Source organism: Mus pahari, chromosome 5 (assembly GCF_900095145.1).
Source record: "Mus pahari chromosome 5, PAHARI_EIJ_v1.1, whole genome shotgun sequence".
Lineage (NCBI taxonomy): Eukaryota > Metazoa > Chordata > Mammalia > Rodentia > Muridae > Mus > Mus pahari.
The window spans coordinates 166,943,985-166,969,469 of record NC_034594.1 but is presented as its reverse complement, the minus strand read 5'-3'; the positions used below and the strand labels follow the sequence as shown (position 1 = coordinate 166,969,469).

Sequence of the window (25,485 nt, the reverse complement as noted above, 5' to 3'; positions counted from 1 at the left end):
TCTCTCTATGATAAACTTTAGTGATTAAGATAGTTATATAAACCAATTAAAGTGATTTGATTTTACAAGATCTTTGTGGTACTTTAGTTTCTTCTGATAAATGTTTTTATTTATAAAATTTTTACTTGTAGGGGTGGAGAGATGGCTCAATAGTTAGAGTATTGTTGCTCTTACAGACGACCAGGGTTTGGTTCTCAGCACCCACTTGGTGCTTCATAAGCACCTGTGACTCCAGTTCCAGGAGATCTGTGACTCTAATCAGGACTTTGCAGTCACTGAATACATATAGTTGACATATACATATATGTAGGCAAAACATTCTTAGAAGTGAAATAAAAAATAAAATCTTCAAAAAAAATAAAACCTTTTAAAGATGTTTTTTACTTGTACACTTCTGATTTTATTTGAAAACCAGAGAGCGTATTTTTTGTTTTTATTGTGTCCATTATTGTTTGAATGTACAATATCTCCCACATGCTCATGTATTTGAATATTTGGTTTACAACTGATTTGTAGAAACTGTAGGTTATATTCCTTTTCCCACTTTTAGTCAAGCCTTTTTGTTTCCTGGTTGATGTTATGTAACCAGCAGCTGTGGCAGATCCCTTCCCAATGGACTAAGCTGGTCTAGCCATGTACCTTCCCTACCATGATTGATGGTGTACTCTGTAGTATGAAGCAACTAATCTCATCTCCCTTAAGTTGTTTCTGTCAACTATATATGTGACAATGATCAGAAAAATAACTGGTACAAATAATGGACACAACTTTCTTTCCACTCCCAATGTATAGAATTATTATTATTATTATTAACTTATTATAATTATACAAGTTTGTATAAGCCCATTCTCATACAACTATATAGTGCAGTGCAAGAACATACTACCTACTACCCTTCGCTCCCTAATCTTCTCCCCTCCCATTAATCCCCTTTGTTCTCCAGACAGTTTACTGCTACTTTCAAATATATACGAGACAAAGAGGTTGACAATGCACTTGATATTATCATCTCCACTTTCATCCATCTTCTAACAAACAACATAACTTCATTCTTCTTTATAGCTGAAAAAAGCACCATTGTGTATATATACCCCATTTTCTTAATCTATTCAGTTGCTGGCCGTGTAGGTTGGTTCCATAACATAGCCATTGTGACTAATACTGCAATAAGCATTGATGTGCAAATATATCTGTGATATTCTTCTGGGTAAACATTGACAAATGCTATAGCTGATCATGTGGTAGATCTATATTTAGTTTGTTGAGGAATCTCCAGACTAATTTTCATGGTGGCCAGATTGGTTTACATTCTCATTAGCAATGTAAAATTGTTCCTTTTTGTCTGTATCCTTACCAGCATTTGTTGTTACTTGTTTTCTTAACAAAAACTAGTGTGAGATGGAATCTTAACACAGTTTTAATTTTTATTTCTCTGATGATAGATGAGGCTGAAATTTTTTAATTTTTTTATTGAGAATGGAATGCTCATTCCACTAGCTCATTTATTGATGGTTTTGGGTGTTCATTTCTTTATATAGTCTAGATATTAATCAGATATCTAGTTAGCAAAGATTTTTCTCCCATTTTGTAGACTACCTTTCACTTTCTTTGCTTTTGCTGTGCAGATGCTCTGTAATTTCATGAAGTCTCATTCATCAATTGTTGTGCTATTTGCTGAGCACCTGGAGAAAGCAACTGTATAGAAAGTGCTTTCCTATGATGCTGTCTCATAGGGTTCTTCCTTCATTTACCTCTATTACTTTCAGAGTTTTGTGTCTTATATTAAGTTCTATATACATATTCCTGAAGTTCTACATATGTTTCTTATATTTTCTGACCACACTGTGGGAAAAAACAAGCAATCCATCCATAGTTTTTAATTACAGAATTATAAAAGGATGAAATTTTATGAAAAAACTTTTCTCCAGATCTTCCTCTGAAGTATGTATTTAAAACCGTTTGAATTTCTCTATGTGTTCATCCAGACTAGAATGATTTTTTCAGACAATATTTCTCCAAACAATATTACTTCTAAAGATCAAATTTGTTGGATAAATCAGTGACAAAAGAGAAGCCGAGAAACTTTAGCTTTTTTCAGCTTTGATATTTCTGTGGTCCTTATTTCTAGGTCAGTGTAAGTTGCTGCCAAATTATTCTTTTGCTAAGCCTTCTATTGTGAGTGATAAGTCTGAGTTTGCCGTTGGAACAACTTGGGAATACAAATGCCTCCCTGGGTATTTTAGGAAGTCATTTATTATCACCTGCTTAAAAACTTCCAAGTGGTCAGATGCTCAGCAGTTCTGTAAACGTGAGTACTTCTACAAGCCATATTTGGCTTTATCACTTTATCTGTGTAGGATAGTTTGTCGTTTTCCAGACAAAAGACCATTAAGTTAATATGTCGTGGCATATATACCTCTCTGTTTTCTTTAACTTCTAAGTTTTCTGAGTACTAGTGTGTAAGTCACCACCACGGTTTAAGCTATTGTCTTTATGACATCATTCTATGATTTCTATATTGTGCTAGAGTGAGATTAGATGTTAGTATACAAAAGAATATTAGTTTTATCTCATTCTTACTATATTCAATTCAAAAAATAGTTTTTATTACCTAGAATGTGTGAAGCAGTAGAAAGTGCATCTTGTAAGGAACAACAACAACAACAAAAAAAATCACATATCTCTAGTGCATACCTGAGATGGAACACAAGGCACTGCACAGGTTAACCAAGTACTTTATCACTGAAATATAGTCCCAGACTTTATGATATTGTTTAGTAATAGAAGTAAACTGATACTCAACCACAGAAAAATAAATGTTATTTGAGAAAATTAGGGAAACTGAGGTCTTCTTGGCAGAGGGCAAAACTATGGAGAAAATATCTTTGGACAAATGCAAAAATGTCAATATAGTTTGAGCAAATATAACTCTAGGATTGTATACTTTCTTTCCCACGAATAATGGTAAATCATCATGAGTTTGTAAGTGGGAAGTATGGCATGATCATATTTATGCAGTAAAAAGGAAACACATGCCATGCTTTGGAGGAGGTACTAGACCAAGCCAGGCAAGCATTAGAAAGGTAAATTTTGCCTCTCAATAATCCAGTAAAACTACAAAAATGCCAAAATAATGAGTTTGGAGAGAAATTCTGGAATTCGGGCACTAAAATTTTGTAGCTAACTGAATTAAATGAAGAATTAGAGGATAAGTTATAGGTAAGAAATGAGGACTGTAGGTTTTTAATACAGGAGACTTAGTAGATGATGCCTTTAGCCAATAGAATTTAATTAAAAGAAAATGGAGGCTTTAAAGTTAGAATTGACCACAAGTAAAAATTTTCTCCATGTACAGAAATATAAACAATAGGTTTTGAAAAGTGTTCAAAAATTGACTGCTTCTTGAGAAAGTATACGTTTTACAAATCATAAAAATGCTTTGAGAAAAAAAAACATATGCAGTTTCATCAGCAAATCTAGTTAGTTAGGGAATTTAATAGAAAAACATAAAGTCTTCTTAACCCCAGCCCCAAATCCTGTTTTGTTTCCCTTGTAGGTAAACTATGTATCAATCCTCAAGACCCCCTCCATGGTTCTGTGCATATAAACACGAGTATCGAGTTTGGGTCAACAATTACGTATTCTTGTAATAAAGGGTGAGTAGGCAGGATGCCTTTGCAGGATTCATGGGTACTGAAATAATAACCAGAAACCTTTTAATATGAGTAAATACAAAAGCATGGTCTCTTTCACCTGCTTCAGAAATGACACTTCAGTCAAGAAGACCCTTAGAGAGAAAGAAGATAAAGCTACTCTTCTTCAATTTTAAGTCTCCAGTGCTATTAACTAGGAAGTCAGGTCTTTTCTGGCTATACTGTTGAGTTTATTATATAAATCCTTCTCTATCACTATTTCACTGTATCTTACAAAATATTCTAACTTTTCTCATTGTTTAAGGCTTTTCTAAAGTGTAAGTGTAACTGGGATATGATGAGTCACCTCTTTGCTTCTAGATATCGACTCATTGGTGACTCATCTGCTACATGTATTATATCAGACAATACCGTAATGTGGGATAATGGTGTGCCTCTTTGTGAATGTGAGTAAAATGATCTTTTTATACCATCCTACTAAATTTCTCTTATCCCCTTCTAAAGGAAACTGAGCATCTGCACATAAACATGAGTGCTTGGGAAGTTTTACTAGGTTTGAGTTGTTGTGGACTCAGCTTTAACTTCCGTGACTTCTAATTCTATCACACTTTTCAATTAATATTATTTTATGATATTATTTAATAGTGAGTAGATTCTTAAGTTTAAAATATTCATTAGATTATACACCGACAAAAGTAACCATTCAAAAGTAGTTTACCCCAAGAAGCCTATAGTGCCAGAGTCTCTGTATTTTGAGCTCATAGCCTTTTGACTTTTCAATCAGCTGGTTCCATTTATTTTCCTTTCTGGCTTATTTGTTACTTTGATTAGAATACAGAATTTCAATATTATATGTAACTTGTAGGTAAACATTAAGCTCTGTTTCTGGGAATGAAGACTACATTTTCAAAAAAATGTAACTTTCCAATGCCTCTCTCTTTTCTTAACTACTTCCCTCCAAAAGCTATTCCTTGTGAGTCACCTCCAGCCATCTCCAATGGAGACTTCTACAGCAGCAACAGAGACAGCTTTTTCTATGGGATGGTAGTCACTTATTATTGCCATACTGGAAAGAATAGGGAAAAACTATTTGATCTGGTGGGTGAGAAGTCAATATATTGTACCAGCAAAGACAATCAAGTTGGCATCTGGAACAGTCCACCTCCTCAGTGTATTGCTATAGTCAAGTGCCCAGTGCCAGCAATTGAAAATGGAGTTGTGGAGTCTGGATTTAAACATTCCTTCTTCTTAAATGATACAGTAATATTTAAGTGCAAGTCTGGCTTTACCATGAAAGGCAGCAGAATAGCATGGTGCCAGCCAAACAGCAAATGGAGCCCTCCACTGCCAATATGCTTCATGGGTAAGTTGGGCTGGAAACTTTGGGTATCTCTAAATAAAAATAGAAGTTCTGAAGAATAGATACATAGTACCTATAGAACACTGGAATAGTCAACATGTTTTGGATAAGACCCTTAAAAATATAGAAAACAATGTCAAAAATAGACTAACTGTATTAGATAGCAAAAAGTTTCTCTACAGCAAATGAAATACTGGGATAAAAAGAATAATACAGAGTGAGAGAAAATATTTCCAAACTATACATCTGACAAGGAATGTCAGCACTTATAAGGGACTGAAAGAACTTAATAGCAGAAAGGAAATCTAACATCAAAGTGGACATTAATAATTTCTCCAAAATAAAATGGCCAGCTAATATATGGCAAAATGTTTACGATTACTAATCACCAGAAAATGCAAATCAAACCACAATGATGTATGACTTTTCTTCATTTTAAAATAATTCATCAAAAAAAAATAGAATTAGAGAGATGACTCAATGCATAAAGTGCTTGTTGTACAAGCATGAAGACGTGAATTTAATCATGGAACCTATGTAAAAAGCCAAGTGTGGTGGCAAGTGCTTTTAATCTTAGAGTTAGAGGGGGCAGAGACACACAGGTTCCTAAGGTTTACTGACCAGCCAGTCTAGCTTAGTTGGTGAGCCACAGTTCCCACTAAGAATCTTTGTCTCATAAAACAAGATAATCTCCTCTATATGCATATGTATTGATGCACAGCCCCACATAAACACACATGTAAGCACGAGGACCTGGCCCACTTCTACACATATAAAGACCCGTCCAGCTGTTAAGAATGCAGATAAAAGTCAGATTAGATAGAAGAAATAAGTTCTGGTGTTTCTACAAACAGTAGAATTACTGCTACATATTATGACAGTTTATATGTATATTTTAAATGTAGACTAAAGGAATTTGAAAGTTTGCAAAGGAATAATAAGTTTTAGATGACAGTTATATTTACCCTTATTTTTATTATATAATATCACATGGTATCTCATAAATATATGATTATATTCTTTAAAGAATAAAAGTAATTTTCAAACATAGTACAAAAGTTGATCATTAGAGTTTTTAATGATTTCATTATATTTAAATGAGGGTAAAATAAACTCTCCATTGCATTGACCACATTAATAGACAGGATTAGCTAAGATAAAAATTTGATTTAAAATTTTGTAGATATCATGTTGATACTGAAAATGTAATTTTGTGGAAGAAAGTTGGTAGTTACTTTGAGCCTGTGGCCCCCATTCTCTCCTTCTTTTCTTAATGTGAATTGTCTGCCTCTTTAAAAGCAACAAAGCCTCATTAACCTTGCTTTTTTGGAGCAAAAAGGATATGGCAGATTTGGGTGGGAAAAGCATGTGTTTGATTCTTTATCTACCCTATTGGTAGAAGGGTCTCTCAGAGTTTGTAGTTGAATAAAGTGAAAAATGTGTTAAGAGTAGTGTTACCTGGAATGGATGAAAACAGAGAAAGTAGACAGACACATGGCCTTCCAAGTGTGACACATTGGAGAAGGATACATTAATCCCAACCCATGGCTTCTCTTTCTGCCTTAGTGTAGTAGATAGCCATAAGTAGTAAAGAATACAGTTCTTACTGAAGAAATAAAAGGACTTTCTGGTCCTGTTCTTCTTGTAGGATGTCTACCACCTCAAAATATCCTCCATGGTGATTATACCAAAAAGGATAAGGAATTCTTCTCTGTTGGCCAGAAAGTGTCATATAGCTGTAAACCTGGCTATACTCTCATTGGAACTAACCATGTGGAGTGTACATCCTTGGGAACCTGGAGCCATACAGTCCCGACATGTGAAGGTGCTTAGAGCTTTAACCCTGTTAACCTCAATGGTTTCCTTACTCCTCGTGTACTGGGTTCTGGTCGTGGGGAAATAAAGGGGGTGGGAGAGATGACCACCAGAGAGATGACCCTCCAGAGCTCCGGTGCTCTGGGTGGGCAGAAGCGGCTTGCGTCTGGCTGTGGGAAGCCACAGAACCCCAGTCCGCAGGGGTGGAGAGGGAGCAGTCTGGGGTCCCTGGGCCTCATGGAGTCCAGGGATGGCAGGTTCTAGCTCTTGGGCATCATAGGACGTCGCTGGACATTGAGGACGTACCTTTAGCTTTAGCTCTGTTAAACTCAACAGTTTCCTGACTCTTCATTTGCAAGCCTTCTCTTTTCTTTCCTAGTGAAATCATGTGATGCAGTTCCAAACCTACTTCTCCATGGCCGTGTGTTTCTTCCCCCTAATCTCCAGCTTGGGGCAGAGGTTTCCTTTGTTTGTGATTTAGGGTGAGTGTGAAGTGATAGGACCTGCACTGATTGTTTCCCATAATGATTGCAAAGTATGAGTTCTGAAGATAGTTAAATTATTACTGTCTTATTATTTTCTTAACTTTTCTTGACCTTTTCTGACTATGAACTCTGCCATCAACCAAAACCTTTTTATTTTTTTCACGTGTATATATTTTGTGCTTGACCAGCAAAAGTAGGAATTAACATTTCATCATCTGGAAATGCAAAGTTTTGGTACTCAAATTAAGGGTCCTATATGGAAAATGAATATAAAATTTGGACTTAGTGAGACTTGTTGGAGTAAAATTGGGAAACAGTGTCTTCCTTATTTTATCTATATGAATTGAGACCATTTTCCTGAAGATAATCAAGATAATGTTGACATTTTGGTGCCAAAAAGGAGAGGAGGAATTCAAAAGAAAAGATGCATTTTTAGTATGTGTTTATCCATTATTGATTCACTGTTTAGTGAATCATATTCACAAGTAACTATGAGCGTCTTCTTAAGCCAGAAATATTTTAAAATGCATTGCATCCTACAAACACATGAGGGAAGTGACTCACCCGTATAATTGAAAAGTGGTTTTTGTTCTAGTGATGATTTGCTGCTCCTTATTGTTTAAGGTTCCAGTTAAAAGGCAAATCTTCTAGTCAGTGTATCCCAGAAGGAGAGACAGTAATCTGGAATAATAAGTTTCCTGTCTGTGAACGTGAGTAGAAAATAAAAATAATCAAATATGAATCTTGTCTCTTGACTCTATATTTCCATACAGATATTAAGTATAATAACTCAGGGTTAGGGTTACTCTAACCAAATTATGTACTTTAAACAAATAATTGGCACTGTCTTCTATTTAAAATGCAGAAAAAGCATTACATTTGTTCAATTGTTAACATACTATGTTGCGATTCTATAAATAAAATAATAAAGGCTCTGGAAAGCTACCTGTATCAAAACCAAGCATAACTCTTTCTAGTGTAATAAAATATTGGTTATGCCTTCATATGTCATGTCTTGTACTGAAGAGTTCTATGTACTACAGAGTAGACATTAATGAAATACAGACATTGACAATTTTCTTTTCTTTTAAATTTATTTATTTTTATTTATCTGTTTATTTAGTTTTTACTTCACTTTACATTCTGCTTACTTCCTTCTTCTGGCCACCCTCTCCCACAATCCTCCCCATTTTCCTTCTTTTCTGAGGGAGTGGAAGTCCCCCTGGGTTTCTTTCCACCCTGGCACATCAAGTCTCTGTGTGGCTAGGCTGATCTGCTCCCACTGAGGCCAGACAAGGCAGTCCAGCTAGAAGAATATATCCCACATACAGGCAACAGCTTTTGGGATAGACCCCATTCCAGGACAATTTTTTTCTTTATTTCCCAGAAAAGATGTGTCATATTAGCTATTAACAATTTCTTTCATGCCACTAGGATATATAAAGAATATGAGATCATTACTCAAAACATCATTTCTATGGTTTTCTCAAAGGAATCTGTCCTTAAGGGATCACTTGACCTGTAGGGAGGCTGCAATGTCTTTGGTGACAGTATCTAATGTGACTATGCTACCTACAAGCTGGCTGTGTGTTTCAAACAGGCACTGAGTAACTAGTGTGTTTCTGATCATTTACATGCTTTTGTCTCACTGTATTCTCACCATACCTTATGAAACATGAACTACACTATAGATTGGGACTCTGAGGCTGAAGGAGGATACAACTTGCCTAAGGTCATACAGCTATTGAAAGACAGCAAGGATTTGAAGTCATGACTATTGAGCCCAAATGTCAACAGTCCATGTTGACTTCCTACATGCAATTAGCATGTCTTTAACATATTTAAAGTTTGCCTTTTGTTTATTAAAATTGTTTGGAGTAAAAAATTGTAAAAATAATCCCTGAAACTACATGTTAGATAGATTTGAGACCAATTCTATTTCCTTGTTGTCTGATTAAGGTGATTTATATTCATTTCTTTGCTGATGATCAAAAGAGGTAAGAATTTGGAAATAAGCAAACTAAAAGTAAAACCATAGAAAATTATTTGATTTCTAAGTACATTTCTGGAAAAGTGATTTGATCTATACTTGAAATTTTTAATTAATTTTTAAAAAAAGATCAGAATGCTTACATGGTTCCTTTTCTATTTTTCAGAGATTTCTTGTGACCCTCCTCCTGAAGTCAAAAATGCTCGGAAACTCTATTATTCTCTTCCCATAATTCCTGGAACTGTTGTGAGGTACACTTGTTCACCTAGCTACCGCCTCATCGGAGAAAAGGCTATCTTTTGTATAAGTAAAGATCAAGTGAATGCCACCTGGGATAAAGCTCCTCCTATATGTGAATCTGTGAATAAAATCATTTCTTGCTCAGAACCCATAGTACCAGGGGGATTCATAAATAAAGGATCTAGACCACCATTCAGACATGGTGATTCTGTGACATTTACCTGTAAAGCCAACTTCACCATGAAAGGAAGCAAAACTGTCTGGTGCCAGGCAAATAAAATGTGGGGACCAACAGCACTGCCAGTCTGTGAGAGTGGTAAGTAGGAGAATAGAACAAGTCAGATCCCTGGGCTCTGCCAGCTCGTGAGAACATGGAGTGTGGGAGCAAAACTACATCAAGGGCTGGGGCCTGCCCACCAGAGAGAAAGTTGAGAGGAAGTAAAGTCTCACTGAGGACTAAGGTCATCCACTTATGGACAGACCATTTGTTACATGCCCCTGCAGGAAGAATTGTATGGGTCTATGAGTTGCAGAGACATGAGCTGGTGTGAAATAGCAAGTGAAAGAGGAAAATGATGGCTTTCTGCTTTTTCTTAGTTGTAAGGATTATAACTATTCATTTGAAACAAATCAATCAAGTAAAGAGTTTAAAAAAATTAATGGAATATTAACCAAACATAGCATCCCTGCAGAAATCTTCCAAAGATGAGGAGCGAGTAGGAACTGTGAGAATCAGGTGACTGGGAAATTTGGAATCTGGGAGCAAAAATATGCCCAATGGATTTAAGATTCATCTGTTAATATCTGTTCATTGTAGTCTGAAACAATGGCCTTCTTTGTGTCCTCTGCAAACATGTTCACAAGTGATCTACCCTTTATTCTTTTTTTTCAAAAAAAAAATTTTGTTTGTTTGTTTTTGTTTTTCGAGACTGAGTTTCTCTGTATAGCCCTGGCCAGGCTGGCCTCGAACTCAGAAATCCGCCTGCCTCTGTCTCCCAAGTACTGGGATTACAGGTGTGCGCCACCACTGCCCGGCCAAAAACATTTTTTTTATTAGATATTTTCTTCATTCACATTTCTTTTTTTAAACTTATTTTATTAGATATTTTCTTCATTTACATTTCAAATGCTATCCCGAATGTCCCCTATACCATCCCCCTACCCTGCTCCCCTGCCCACCCACTCCCACTTCTTGGCCCTGGTGTCCCACTGTATAGGGCATATAAAGTTTGCAAGACCAAGGGGCATCTCTTCCCAGTGATGGCTGACTAGGCCATCTTCTGCTATATATGCAGCTAGAGACAGGAGCTCTAGGGGTACTGATTAGTTCATATTGTTGTTTCCTTCATTTACATTTCAAATGCTATCCCCTTTCTTAGTTTCCTCTCCAAAAATCCCCTATTCCCCCCCCCCCAACTCCCCAATCCACCCACTCCTGCTTCCTGACCCTGGCATTCCCCTGTACTGGGGCATATAATCTTCTGAAGACCAAGGGCCTCTCCTCCCAATGATAGTCGACTAGGCCATCCTCTGCTACATATGCAGCTATTCAAACCATCTCCTAGGTTGTAGCATTTCAAATCAACTAACGCTAAAAATAGGAACTACTGTGAATGTTTAATTCTCATTTTATCTGGTTAATATTGCTAATGAATCTAAATCCAAAGTTTAATTCTGAAAGCATAGAAATTGTCAGTATTTGATAAAATTATACTATAAAAGTTTAATAGAGAAAATATTGATAAATTCTAAATAGATCAGAGAAGTTATGAATACTATGTCGTTTAAAAGTATGATTATCTCTAGCCTGGGTAGCACAGAGATACAATCTTAACTTCTCAGTAGGCTGCAGTAAAAGTGTTATTAGTTCAAGGCCTGCCTGGGTACAGTATAATTTTAAAGCTGCCTGGGCAATTTAGCCAGACCTTGTAGCAAAATAAAAGTAACAAAAGGGATTGTGTATATAACTTAACTCAATGACAGAGTACTTGCCTAGTTCAATCTCAAGTACCACAAATTATATTTATTTAACTTATATATCAGTAGATTAACTAACCAGTAGACAAATGAACAGTCTTAGAGGAAAGTATTCTTTCAGATAGTCTCAAAATGGATTATTTATGGAAAACAAATATTAAAGATGTAGGTGACCCTATATTTACATGAAAATGGAAAAATATCAAAGATATATTGTGCTATGCAATAAAATGGAGTTAGAATAGTATGTATGTTAAACATAATGTACATATTTATATACATGTTATAAATAAGGTACCAAAAAATTGTACTAATAATATCTGTCAGGATAATCCTCTGAATGGTAGGCTTTAAGCTGAACCTTTCTAGAAACTGAAATTTTTCTGAAGGCAAAAGTAATCCATACAATATAATTAAAGATGAAATGACACAATAAATCTTGGTATGGTGGTACATACCTTGAATCTCCACACATGGGAGGTGGATCTTTATGAATTAAAAGTTTGCCTGGTTTACATAGAGAGTTACAAGCCAAGCAGGGCTAACTAGTAAGCCCATATGTATCTCCCTCACTCCAAATTATAAACGTTTTTGCATAAATGGAAATAATTAAGCCACATCTGCTTGTGAATGAATTGAAAGTTAATGATGACTGGTTACCACAGAATGCATGCTATGTACTTAGCTGTATTTAGAAGTATGTATCATCCGATTGATGGCTTTCCCCCTATGTGTACGTATAAAGATTTCCCTCTGGAATGCCCATCACTTCCAACGATTCATAATGGACACCACACAGGACAGAATGTTGACCAGTTTGTTGCGGGGTTGTCTGTGACATACAGTTGTGAACCTGGCTATTTGCTTATTGGAAAAAAGACAATTAAGTGCTTATCTTCAGGAGACTGGGATGGCGTCATCCCTACATGCAAAGGTACCTTAAATTTACTATCTATTTGAGGCTGACCTGATATAGGCCATGGTTTATTTATTATTCTTACCATTTTTTTTTTCTTAGAGGCCCAGTGTGAACATCCAGGAATGTTTCCCAATGGGCAGGTAAAAGAGCCTCTGAGTCTTCAGGTTGGTGCAACTGTGTACTTCTCCTGTAATAAAGGGTGAGTATCAGGAGGTTCTCTAAAATTTAATGTTCTTGGATTATATGTGCCTGCTGTGAACCATGATGCCTATAGAAAGAACATGGATGAGCCTGGAATAATCTGGAATAAGGCGGTGAAAGAGAATACTGATAAAAGAATAACTGTACAGATTAAGTGGACTCTTCATAGATTTGAAGTCAAGCCTGCCAGTTTTACAGCACAAATTGCCTGATAGTACCAAATTCTAAACCTTGTCTTCAGGTACCAATTACAAGGACAACACTCTAGTCAGTGTGTAATTGTTGAACAGAAAGCCATCTGGACTAAGAAGCCAGTATGTAAAGGTAGGTACATACTATGTCCTTGACTTTCCTATAAGCATGTACTTTTTCTCTATAAGCAAAGATAGATCCCTAACCCTAACCCTGATAGATAGATAGATAGATAGATAGATAGATAGATAGATAGATAGATGGATGATAGATAGATGATAGATGGATAGATAGGTAGATATAGATTCACAGCAAAATAACAACAACAAAAAAACCCAATAACCTAGGAATCTTAAGGATTTAAGGGTGTGCTCTGCTTCAGTTAGCTTTTTGCTCTGTTTCTTTAACTAAAGTAAAGTTACTGGCTTTTCTTTCTCCCGGGGATAAATGATCTTGGTAAGGGAACTTGAACCAATGTATATAAAGGAGATTGCATATTTGGTAATTAAAACTAAGAAATCAGCAAAGGAGATGTATTTAAAAATAAAATTTTAAAACTGCATTTGTAATTATATTGCATTAGCTTAATGAATGACTCAGCAGTTTAAGAAATCACTGTCCTTTACCATCTCTAGAAATTCTCTGCCCACCACCTCCACCTGTTCGTAACGGAAGACATTCAGGCAGCTCTTCAGAAAATGTACCATATGGAAGCACAGTTACCTACACCTGTGACCCAAGCCCAGAGAAAGGAGTGAACTTCACTCTTATTGGAGAGAAGACTATCTCTTGTACTACCGGTAGTCAGAAGACTGGCATCTGGAGCGGCCCTGCTCCATATTGTGAACTTTCAACTTCTGCAGTTCAGTGTCTACAACCCCAGATCAATAGAGGGAAGATGTTATCTATTTTGAAAGATAGTTATTCATATAATGACACTGTGGCATTTTCTTGTGAACCTGGCTTCACCTTGAAGGGCAGCAGGAGCATTCGATGTAATGCCCATAGCACATGGGAGCCACCGGTACCAGTGTGTGAAAAAGGTAGGTGCCTAATATGCAAAGTTGAATCATTTCAAAAAGTGAGAGGAAGGGTCTATGGACTTTACATAGGGCCCTTTTAGTACCTATACTTTTAGTCATGGTGGATACAAATTATAAAGAAGTCTTTCTTTAGCACCCTCTTACCTCTGTGGAAAATTCACCAGAATTTACTAAGTTATCCATTCCTTTAGGAAATATGAGAGCGCAATCTCTTGTTTGTCCTAACAATCACTTTTAAAAAGACAGCCAACAAGTTTCACCTGGGGGATATATTAAAATATTCCATAAAGTCTTCTAAGATAGTTTCTTCAGAAGAGCAAATCTGGTGTAATGGTTCATACCAAAATTGCTATAATTTGTGAGGCTAATACAAGAAGATGGTGAATTTGAGATCAGCTTGGGGTACATAGTAAAATCTTTAGAAAAAATAAAGAGTTGGAGAAATAGGAGGTAAGTTATGGCAAACAGGAACCAAACAGCCTGAGTATAGAAAAGAAAAGATGATTGAGAAATTACGTGAGAACTACAAAATACCCTCAGTTCCAGACAACTGCCATACAAATGGTATTATCATATTAATTTTGACTTCTTTGGCTCAGTGTCTGTTTTTTATGCTAAAAATGTTTTATTGTATTTGTTTTTCATTTAGGATGTCAGGCTCCTCCTAAAATCATCAATGGGCAAAAAGAAGATAGTTACATGCTCAACTTTGACCCTGGTGCATCCATAAAATACAGCTGTGACCCTGGCTATTTACTGGTGGGAGAGGACACTATACACTGTACCCCTGAGGGGAAGTGGACACCCATTCCCCCCCAGTGCACAGGTACTATGCCGCAATTACAGATATTTTGCTTAAGATTGTCTGTGGTTGTTACTCATTCTATCTTCTCTCTTAGTTGCAGAGTGTAAGCCAGTAGGGCCACATCTCTTTAAAAGGCCTCAGAATCAGTTTATTAGGACAGCTGTTAATTCTTCTTGTGATGAAGGGTGAGTGAAACATGTGTCATTCTGAATGATGTCTGTCTCATCAGTATGCCCTGTAAACTGTGTATAAGAGTTCATTAAAAAGGTCTTCCCCAGGAAGGCCAGGGCCAAATAGAGGGAGTGGGTGGGTAGGGGAGCAGGGGTGGGGGGTGTATAGGGAACTTTCGGGATAGTATTTGAAATGTAAATAAAGAAGATAATAATAAATAAATTTAAAAAAAGGTCTTCCCCCTGTCATATGCTCAAAGATTCTTACAATATTTTTCTATGCATGAGGACTATGCAGTTAATGGATGGTGCTGAGGTTGGCTATATTTTTTCTTGTGTTTCTGTCCTAAAATTTGTCAGTCTGCCTCTAGATCCCATAATGCTTGCTTAGTTTATTGTAATCATGTGGTCAAACAATATGGCTCTTTGTCTCCAGGTTCCAGTTAAGTGAGAGTGCTTATCAACTGTGTCAAGGTACAATTCCTTGGTTTATAGAAATCCATCTTTGTAAAGGTGAGTAACAAAATTGACAGAGGTTTTAAAGTGATAAGATTGATAAGTTTCCTATGCCAGATCTATGCTATGGGAATTACTATTTTGTCAAGATTTACATTTACATCTATTTTGCCACCTTTCTTTTGTCACCTCTTTCTCTAATCAGTCAAATTCCATGTACTTAGTACCTAGTTTATGTTGTGGTTTAGGATCTTCGGAACATAGAGAGATCACTCTATTGGAGCCACAGCTCCTACTTTGGGTTGTGTCAAGGTTTGGTGAAGAGATAGGAGATTGGTGTCAAATATGAACTCAGATTCTGTTCCTGCTATTTAATACTTGTATGACCTTTGGCAACATATATAACTTTAATTTAAATTTTACTTACAGTGAAATTTGCTTAAATCAAAATTTATATACAAAATAAGGTTTAATCACAGCATGAGCGCACCATTCACACCCTCTAGAGAAATAACATGGTGAGAAATGCTGCACTTCAAACCCTTGGTCAGATGTCTACAGTATCTTTCATATCCCTAGAAATCACCTGCCCACCACCTCCTGTTATCCACGACGGGACACATACATGGAGTTCCTCAGAAGATGTCCCATATGGAACTGTGGTCACATACATGTGCTATCCTGGGCCAGAGGAAGGAGTAAAATTCAAACTCATTGGGGAGCAAACCATCCACTGTACAAGTGACAGCAGAGGAAGAGGCTCCTGGAGTAGCCCTGCTCCTCTCTGTAAACTTTCCCTCCCAGCTGTCCAGTGCGCAGACGTTCATGTTGCAAATGGAGTCAAGCTCACTGACAATGAAGCCCCGTATTCCTACAATGATAGTGTGATATTCAAGTGCCATAATGGATACATTTTGAGTGGAAGCAGTCAGATCCGGTGTAAAGCCAATAATACCTGGGATCCTGAAAAACCACTTTGTAAAAAAGGTAAAAAGGCAAAGCCAATGGAAAATTTAAAAGATATTTACTTATTTATATAATTTTTATGTTTTTAAATTGAATTGAGGGGCTGGAGATAAATTTTGGTGCCTTGCACAAACTAGTCAAGTATGAGCTATATCTCCAACTTTAGTCTTATTTATTATCTTCCACTCAAAACAAAACATAGATTACTTTCTCTATTTGAAAGAAAGCTATAAATCTGTTGTATTGTGATCTTTGCATAAACATACTCTTGGATTTAGAACATATTCAAGATATATAATGAGAAGACCTTTGAAAGCAGTCTCATACCAAAAAGAAAGACAGCTCAGTAACTGAAGAAATATTCACATTATGGTCAGGATCTCACAGTCCTGAAGGCAGACAGTGGATATGTTTGTTCTTCAAAATGTATCCAGGATCACAAGTATAATCACATAACAGAAACCTTTCTATGATGGATGAGAGCTATGCCTTCAAGGTTTCAAATTGGTGCCATCTGTTGTGTTCTTACAGTTCTCAAGTAGAATGCTTGTCATTGGTGGTTATGTGTGATGTTTGTTCTCCAGGCCATGACCCTCTTAGGCCCCTCTATACATACATACATACATACATACATACATACATACATACATACATAAACAAATCCACCCATTGTCTTCAGGACAATAGATTCTTGGACATAGTGTGAAGGTTCTTTGGTTCCTGAGTCATCTTTCTTTTAGCTATGAGGAATCTAAAAGCAATCTCAACCTTGTCTCTCCAGAAGGGTGTGAGCCTATGAGAGAGCTGCATGACCTTCCAGATGATTCACATATAAAACTAGTGAATAGAACTTGTCAAAATGGGTGAGTTTTAAGAAAGAATGCCCACCTCAGATTGTGTATTAATACTACCCACAGCTTGTTTTGGTAAAAACTGTTTGGGGATTTCTCAATGTTCCTGCACACATGGTCAAACTAGCAGTTCCTGCCTGGCTTTCTGTCATGGGAAGGCCTTTTATGAGTGCTTCTTAAGTATAAATAATTTTCTGATTTGGATGACAGAAAGTTTAAGTTTCTCTGTGCCAAGGGGCTCATTTAGTAATATCTCTATAGTTGTACTTTTTATGATGAAGAAGTAAAATATTGAGAAGAAATGTAATTAAACATCTTTTTCTAGGTACCAGTTGACTGGACATACTTATGAGAAGTGTCAAAATGCTGAGAATGGGACTTGGTTTCAAAAGATTGCAGTTTGTACAGGTAAATTATGGACATGGGAGAAGCCAACCATAGATTAGGGAATTAGAAAAGGAAAATCAATTAATTGAGAGCAAGTTTACAACTACTTTAATAGTTTATACTTCTTCTTGCTATGTATAAGACATGGCAAGTCTTTTAGTTTTGATCAAAACCATTTATTTCTTTATACTTTATTTTATTTTCTGAATTTTTTAGAATGAACATGTATTACTTATATAAACATAACATTTGATAAAGTTAACCAAAGCATGCTCTAGTTTCCAGATGGATGCTCAAATTCTCTAAATCTCTTCTGCAGTTATTCTCTGCCAACCTCCGCCAACAATTGCAAATGGTAGTCACACAGGCATGATGGCAAAGCACTTCCTATATGGAAACGAAGTTTCATATGAATGTGATAAAGGGTTCTATCTTTTGGGAGAGAAAAGTTTGCAGTGCATAAATGATTCTAAAGGTCATGGATCTTGGAGTGGACCTCCACCACAATGCTTACAATCTTCTCCTCTAACTCATTGCCCTGATCCAGAAGTCAAACATGGTTACAAACTCAATAAAACTCATTCTGCATATTCTCATAATGACATAGTACATTTTGCCTGCAATCAAGGCTTCATCATGAACGGCAGCCACTTGATAAGGTGTCATACTAATAACACATGGTTACCAGGTGTACCAACTTGTATCAGAAAAGGTAAGTCATTTTTATGATAAAAAGTGAGATGTTTTATAAAATAAAAAGGCTCTTGAATTTACTCTCTACCTAAAAGTAAAGCATCTAAAAGCTAAAGCAGTTAGTGTTTTTATAAGATTATCTGCCTTTCCCTGTCTTCTCACTTGATTTTTTTTCTAATTCCTTTCTATTGAGCAAGATTACCTGAAATAATGACTAACATATAGATTAATCTCTAATTTATTCAATCTTATAACTTCAGAATTGAGAAAGTGAGCATACTTTTTGGCAGATACTTGACAAAAATGTTCTTTGAAATTTTGATATTTAAGACTATTATTTCATGCAGAAGGAGAATGTTGTATGTAATGAAGAATGAAGCTGACCTTCAAACCCTCTAAATTGTCTCATAATTTTAGCTGTTATTTGACAACTTGTTCCTGCTAGTGAGGTGCAGCTTCACTAAATTAAGCTCCACAGAGGTCTGGTTCACTTACTTGTTCCTGGGCACTTGTATGTGTCATGCTTAGATTATAGCTCATTTTCTATGTAGAGGGAGGATAATAGATAATAGTTAAGAACACTCCTACATTTTGGGACCAACCAAGGGACCGTCCTAGAATATGATGGGCTGATAAATTATAATAGTTTTGACTCTTTTATTTTAATAATAAATGGTGTAAAGAGGAAAAGCACACATTTGTCCAAACTTGAGAATGAACTAATTGTCTTGTTTTTCATTGCTTTTTTGTGTTACTGTTTTTCAGAGATTGTGTTGTCTATATGTTACTCTGTGCCCAATTTAAAGTCTTTTCTTATTGATATCCAAGCTTCTTTAGGGTGTCAGTCTCCATCCACAATCCCCAATGGGAATCATACTGGTGGGAATATAGCTCGATTTTCCCCTGGAATGTCAGTCATGTACAGTTGTTACCAAGGCTTCCTTATGGCTGGAGAGGCACGTCTTATCTGTACTCATGAGGGTACCTGGAGCCAACCTCCCCCTTTTTGCAAAGGTACTTTTTCTGCTTTGTTCTTGTTATTATTTTTCCTAACAAAGCAATTTGTCTTAAATATGCTCTTTTAAGTATTTTCAGATTAAAATTATTAGAGATTAATTGTATGATAATTAAGTATATTTAATTAATTAATACAAAGTTGAAGTGTTTTCTGTAATTTAAGCAACTAAGCAAAGATTATATTGCTATAGTGACACTGTTGTTAAAGTTATAATAAGAGTGCATTTGACAAACATCCCTAAACCTTCAGTCATATGATTATGGATATAAATTATAAAGAAGGCTTTTGTACCACTCACTCACCACTATGGAAAATATACTAGAATTCATTGTTTTTTATTTATTTAGAAAATAGGGAATAAAATACCCATGAAAGAAATGGCAGAGACAAAGTTTGGAGCTAAGACCAAAGGATGGACCATCCAGAGACTGCTCCACCTGGGGGTCCATCCCATAATCAGCCACCAAACCCAGACACTATTGCATATGCCAGCAAGATCTTGCTGAAAGGACACTGATATAGCTATCTCTGTGAGGCTATGCCAATGCCTGGCAAATATAGAAGTGGATGCCCACAGTCATCTGTAGGATAGAACACAGAGACCCCAATGGAGGAGCTAGAGAAATTACCCAAGGAACTGAAGGGGTCTGCAACCCTATAGGTGAAACAACAATATGAACTAATCAGTACCCCCAGAGCTCATGTCTCTAGCTGCATATATAGCAGAAGATGGTCTAGTCAGCCATCACTGGGAAGAGATGCCTCTTGGTCTTGCAAACTTTATATGCCCTATACAGGGAAACGCCAGGACCAAGAAGTGGGAGTGGGTGGGCAGGGGAGTAGGGTGGGGGGATGGTATAGGAGACATTCGGGATAACATTTGAAATGTAAATGAAGAAAATAAATCTAATAAAATAAGTTAAAAAAAAAGAAAATATGAAAGTAAAAACTTTTTTTTTTGTTTTTGTTTTTTCGAGACAGAGTTTCTCTGTATAGCCCTGGCTTTCCTGGAACTCACTTTGCAGACCAGGCTGGCCTCGAACTCAGAAATCTGCCTGCCTCTGCCTCCCGAGTGCTGGGATTAAAGGCGTGTGCCACCACGCCTGGCGAAAGTAAAATCTTTGGTTTGTTTTAACAATGTATTTTAAATTAAATATTTTATTTACTTATATCCCAAATGCTACCCCCCTTCCCAGTGTTCTTCACCCCCTCTCCTCTCCTCTTCACCTCTGAGAGTGTGCATCCCCCCACACCCCACATCCCTCTTCTCTGGGTCATCAAGTCTTTACAGGATTAGGTACATCCTCTCCCACTGAGACAAGACAAGGCAGTCCTCTGCTATATATGTTCTGGGGACCTTGGACCAGCCTATGTATGCTTTGGTTAGTGGCTTAGTCTCTGTGAGCTCCCCAGGGTCCAGGTTAGTTGACAATGTTGGTCGTCCTGTGGGGTTGCCATTCCCTTCAGCTTTTCAGTCCTTCCCCTAACTCTTCCATAGGGTTCCCCAACCTCAGTTCAAAGGTTAGCTGTATGTATGCATCTGTCTCAGTCAGCTCCTGGTAGAGCCTCTCAGAGACAGCTATGCTAGGCTCCTGTCTGCAAGCACAACATAGCATCAGAAATAGTGTCAGGGTTTGGTGCCTGCCCATGGGATGGATCCCAAGTTGGGCTGGTCACTGGTCACCCATTCCTTCAGTCTCTGCTTAATTTTTGTCCCTGTATTTCCTTTAGACAGGAACAATTCTGGGTCAAAAATCTGAAGGTGGGTTGGTATCCCCACCCCCTCACTGGGGGTCCTGTCTAACTATTGGAGGTGGGGGGTCTCCAGGTTCCATCACCTCAATGATGGGTATTTTAGCTAAGGTCACCCACACTGAGTCCTGGGTACCTTGCACATTTCAGGTCTCTGGGATTTTCTAGAAGTTTAAAAGGTTTTTTATTTTATTTTATTTTATTTTTTTATAAAAGAAAGTTACAAAAAGCTTTCACCTGGGGGTATATTAAAATATTCCATAAAGATTTCTAAGATGATCCCTTTAAAAGGGTGTAATGGCATGTGCTTAAAATGCTATAACTGGGGAGACTGATATAAGATTGTAAATTTGATTAGATTCCTATAACAACAACAACAACAACAACAACAAAAGATGACTAAGGAACCAAAAGAACCTTCACATTATGTCCAAGAATCTATTGTCCTGAAGACAATGGGTGGAGTGGATTTGTTTCCATGGCTTATAGCAAGGGTCACAAGTTATACATATAAAGTATAGAGGGGCCTAAGAGGGTCATGGCCTGGAGAACAAACATCACACATAACCACCAATGACAAGCATTCTATTCAAGAACTGTAAGAACACAACAGATGGTGCCAATTTGAAACCTTGAAGGCATAGCTCTCATCCATCATAGAAAGGTTTCTGTTATGTGATTATACTTCGGATCCTGGATACATGTTGAAGAACAAACCTACCTACTATCTGCTTTCAGTACTGTGAATGAAGATTACAATGTTCTTTTGATTCTGTTTTCCTATTTGGTACTGAGATTATGGACAATTTTTGCAAATTTTATAAATTGGGCAATTTTTGCAAATTTTATAAAGTAATTATCAACAATGTGTATAAAATAAGTGTAATGAGTCAGTATAGAATATTGCTGAGAATTCTACTATATGTCAGATGCACTAATGATCTCATGTAATCTTTGTGAGACCCAAAGGAGAGTGGTGCTATTATTATTCTGCCATTTAGATAAGATTCCAGTATCTCGGAAAGATTTGTGACTTACCCAAAGTCACACAACTAGCTGTGAGTATTCAAGTCCAATCTCTTACCAGGCATGTTTCTAATTTTCATATTGTGAAACAATGTTATTATACATAAAATTCATGTTCAAGGACTGTGCAATTGGGGCAAAAGATGGTCCAATGGTTAAGAGTGCATGCTGTTTTTCCATAGGACCCAAGTTCAGTTCCTATCACCCACATAGCGTAGCTCACAGTCACCTATAACTCTAGATGTGGAACATCCAATGCAGAAAAGGAGGACTTTCTGGCCTCTGAGTGTACAAGCATACATATGCTGCCATTGTATATACAATGACAGAGAGAGACAGAGAGAGAGAGAGAGAGAGAGAGAGAGAGAGAGAGAGAGAGAGAGAGGGAGGAGATTGAGACGAAATAAATATTTTAAAAAGAAATGTATAAACAAGTTACCAAAAATATCATTATATTTTAAATATGTTTAAGATTTTGTATTAGGTCACATTCACAGATATCATAGTTTGAATGTGGTTACCTGTGTTGATTTTATTAGCAGTCTTTTGTTTATCCTGGCTAGCTACCAAATACATGAGACAGACCATAAGATGTATTTAATCAAGCTTTGTGGCATAATATATGAGTAGTATTGACCTATTATTAATCCTCTAAGATAATCTGGCTATCTTCCAGCCAAAATCCCTGAGATACTTGTATTTTAGTATTGATCAGGCTCCCTCTGCTCCAGGTGTCTTCTCATGGTGTTTCATCCTCCCCTCTTTTATCTCTCTTTCTCTCTCCTGGCTGGGATCAGAAATCCAACCCTATTCTCTCCTTTGCTCAGTCATTGGCTGATCAGCTTTTATTGAGAAATCAGAGAATAAATGAGGAGCAATGTTTACACAACTTTGAGGCATGATACTCTTAGAATAAGATTACAATGCCATGTCCAAATTGCAATCAAATATGGGGGGGGGCAGAGATATCAGCATTTGAATACTATAAGGATAACCTTAACACAGTGTACAATAACATTATGCCTACATTGTACCCTGCAGGTTACAAGTTGAACACTATTGGTTTATATGCTCAAAATATAAAAGAAGAAATGAGAATGCATGTGCATGTATAATAACTGGAAAGTAAGATTAGAAATCAAGAAAGAACAGTAATTTGAAACATTTGATATTGTACATTCATCCTTTAGTATTTCTCCAAGAAGGTATTAGAGTTAGTTAAATACTATTATCATAGACATGCAAGTAGAAAACAACCCAGCTTATTTTGCTCGGAAGTTGTAAAATGGTTGACAATAATGACTGCTCTATTGCCTTCTGCAATTCAGTGAAGCTTTACTTACGCTAATGAAATAAGTTGATTAACCTTCCTAGTAAGTACAGCTTCTATTTTCTTGGTAAAAGAACAAATCATGACTCTGTATTAGTAAGATTTCTTTATCAATTGCAGAGGTAAACTGTAGCTTCCCTGAAGATATAAATGGAATCCAGAAGGGATTTCAACCTGGGAAAACCTATCGGTTTGGAGCTACTGTGACTCTGGAATGTGAGGATGGGTATACCTTGGAGGGAAGTCCACAGAGCCAGTGCCAGGATGACAACCAATGGAACCCTCCTCTGGCTATCTGCAAATACCGTAGGTGCAAGTGCCTTATTCTTGTTTGTATAGCATCCATGAAGGAGGTGAATGGAGTTTTTATCAGTGTAGTAGATTCCTGGGGCTTTGATATGGTGAAGAGTTATATGACAAGAAAATAACTAAAAGTCAATACAAGACAGTAATCAATACAAACAAAAGTATAGTTGAGTATGGGGCACATCACATCAAAAGGGGCACAATAATCTAAAAGGAGAAAAAAATGTAAAACACTGCTTTCTATTTTGGAAAAAAAACCTACTGAAACTTCTCTCTAGGCTGATTTAAGTACATACCAACTTGAGAGGTGCTCCAAAAACATGTCAACGAACCTGTTATAACAGTTCATATTTTCATTTGATCCTAAAAAATCTCTGCCTAGAAAGCTGAGTATATTGATAAACTTACAATTTATCTATTCAAAGTAAGAAGATATTCATTGAGTTTTGACATAATAAAAGAGAGTGTAACTTGGGGAACCAATATCTACATCATAAGTAGACTAAGTAGGAGCTGAGTGTTGATTTCTGGGACATTATCAGATATAATGGTACTTATATGACATTATCTTGTACTTCTAGACTGATATTTTGTGTTTTGTTTTGTTTTGTTTTTTCAATTCTCCGTAGAGTCAACTATTCCTCTTATTTGTGGTGAGTTTTCTTAAATACATGGAGAGTGCTTATATTTTTTAATATATAATTAAATGTTTTACAATCTACAAATTAATATGTTTCATTTTGGATCACATTGGATCTGATGTTCTTTCGTGTTTTAAGGATATTTTAATGTTCATGACACATTTTAAAATGTCTGTTTAGGTTAGAGCTAAAAATGTATTCAAGGTTTTAAATTGAAAGTCTCATTTCATTTGCTATTGGTATTTGGTACAATTTAAATAAGTAATCTTATTCTGCTATAGCAAAGCATACATCACAACAAATATTGTTATGCAAAAATTATAGTATTTTGGTATTCTATGCTCCTAATTATACCCCAGGTTCAAGATTGTTTACCAATGAAACTGAAAAGAACAACAACAACAAAAAACTTGATGGAAAGTTGACTAGAGCCCTGTGGTCCATGTGACTGGTGCTGCAAATAAAATGTGGATTAGACACAATTAGAAAAAAGTAAAGCTTAATTATGATTGTTCAGTCATTAACTGTTTATGGTTAAGAAAAATGTATTAGAAAAACATACTAACTTCTGTGCTACTATGAGTAGGCCTTACAATCAGTTTGCAGCAGTACGTGTTACATTTTTTCTGGTATTTAAATATTCATTTTCTCCTTCAGGTATTTCTGCAGGCTCAGCACTTATCATTTTGATTAGTGTCAGCTTCTGTATGATATTAAAACCCAGAGAAAGGTAAGTTCAATTGGATGTTTGATCAACATACACAACAGCTTTTGGGTTCTTGTCTCCAATTAAACAAAACACATTTAAATGAACTGAAATTACAATGTAATTTCTAGAATAAAGTGCTTTGTTGCTATAAAGGACAGATTGTCTATAGGAACTTAAAAGATAAACCGTACAGACCTTAATTTGTAAAAATCAAGTTAAAAAAAAATCTAAGTGATAGCACAAAAACAAACACCAATGATAACACCTGAAGACATTTTGAAATGTTCTGTTTAATGGTTCTCTTGCATTCTTTCTCTCTTTTGTTTTGTAAATTGTCATGTAACCATTTGTCTAATTTCCTTTAGTTTATATAAAGCTTTTTAATAATTATTGTCTTTTTATTAGATATTTTCTTTATTTACATTTCAAATGCTATCCCCAAAGCCCTATACCCTCCCCTGCCCTGCTCCCCAACCCACCCACTCCCGCTTCCTGGCCCT

At 36.4% G+C, this 25,485-nt stretch overlaps 1 protein-coding gene across 3 annotated transcripts in view; it reads left to right on the top strand.

Moving 5' to 3' along the window:
- Window positions 1-25,485, top strand: part of Cr2 (complement C3d receptor 2) — a 42,291-nt gene that overhangs the window by 3,227 nt on the left and 13,579 nt on the right. For 2 of the 3 annotated variants that reach the window (XM_021197971.1, XM_021197972.1), the window contains exons 2-17: window positions 9,470-9,859; window positions 12,266-12,454; window positions 12,539-12,638; window positions 12,882-12,964; window positions 13,468-13,875; window positions 14,525-14,701; window positions 14,775-14,865; window positions 15,287-15,363; window positions 15,886-16,293; window positions 17,054-17,135; window positions 17,449-17,531; window positions 17,830-18,222; window positions 19,032-19,217; window positions 23,450-23,635; window positions 24,265-24,288; window positions 24,934-25,006. In XM_021197971.1, coding sequence (XP_021053630.1) covers window positions 9,470-9,859; window positions 12,266-12,454; window positions 12,539-12,638; window positions 12,882-12,964; window positions 13,468-13,875; window positions 14,525-14,701; window positions 14,775-14,865; window positions 15,287-15,363; window positions 15,886-16,293; window positions 17,054-17,135; window positions 17,449-17,531; window positions 17,830-18,222; window positions 19,032-19,217; window positions 23,450-23,635; window positions 24,265-24,288; window positions 24,934-25,006 — 2,950 coding nt within the window. Of the gene's footprint in view, window positions 1-2,128; window positions 2,309-3,556; window positions 3,657-4,013; window positions 4,100-4,617; window positions 5,017-6,661; window positions 6,839-7,207; window positions 7,311-7,937; window positions 8,024-9,469; window positions 9,860-12,265; window positions 12,455-12,538; window positions 12,639-12,881; window positions 12,965-13,467; window positions 13,876-14,524; window positions 14,702-14,774; window positions 14,866-15,286; window positions 15,364-15,885; window positions 16,294-17,053; window positions 17,136-17,448; window positions 17,532-17,829; window positions 18,223-19,031; window positions 19,218-23,449; window positions 23,636-24,264; window positions 24,289-24,933; window positions 25,007-25,485 lie in introns of all 3 variants that reach the window. The other variant, XM_029538758.1, reaches the window with a different exon arrangement.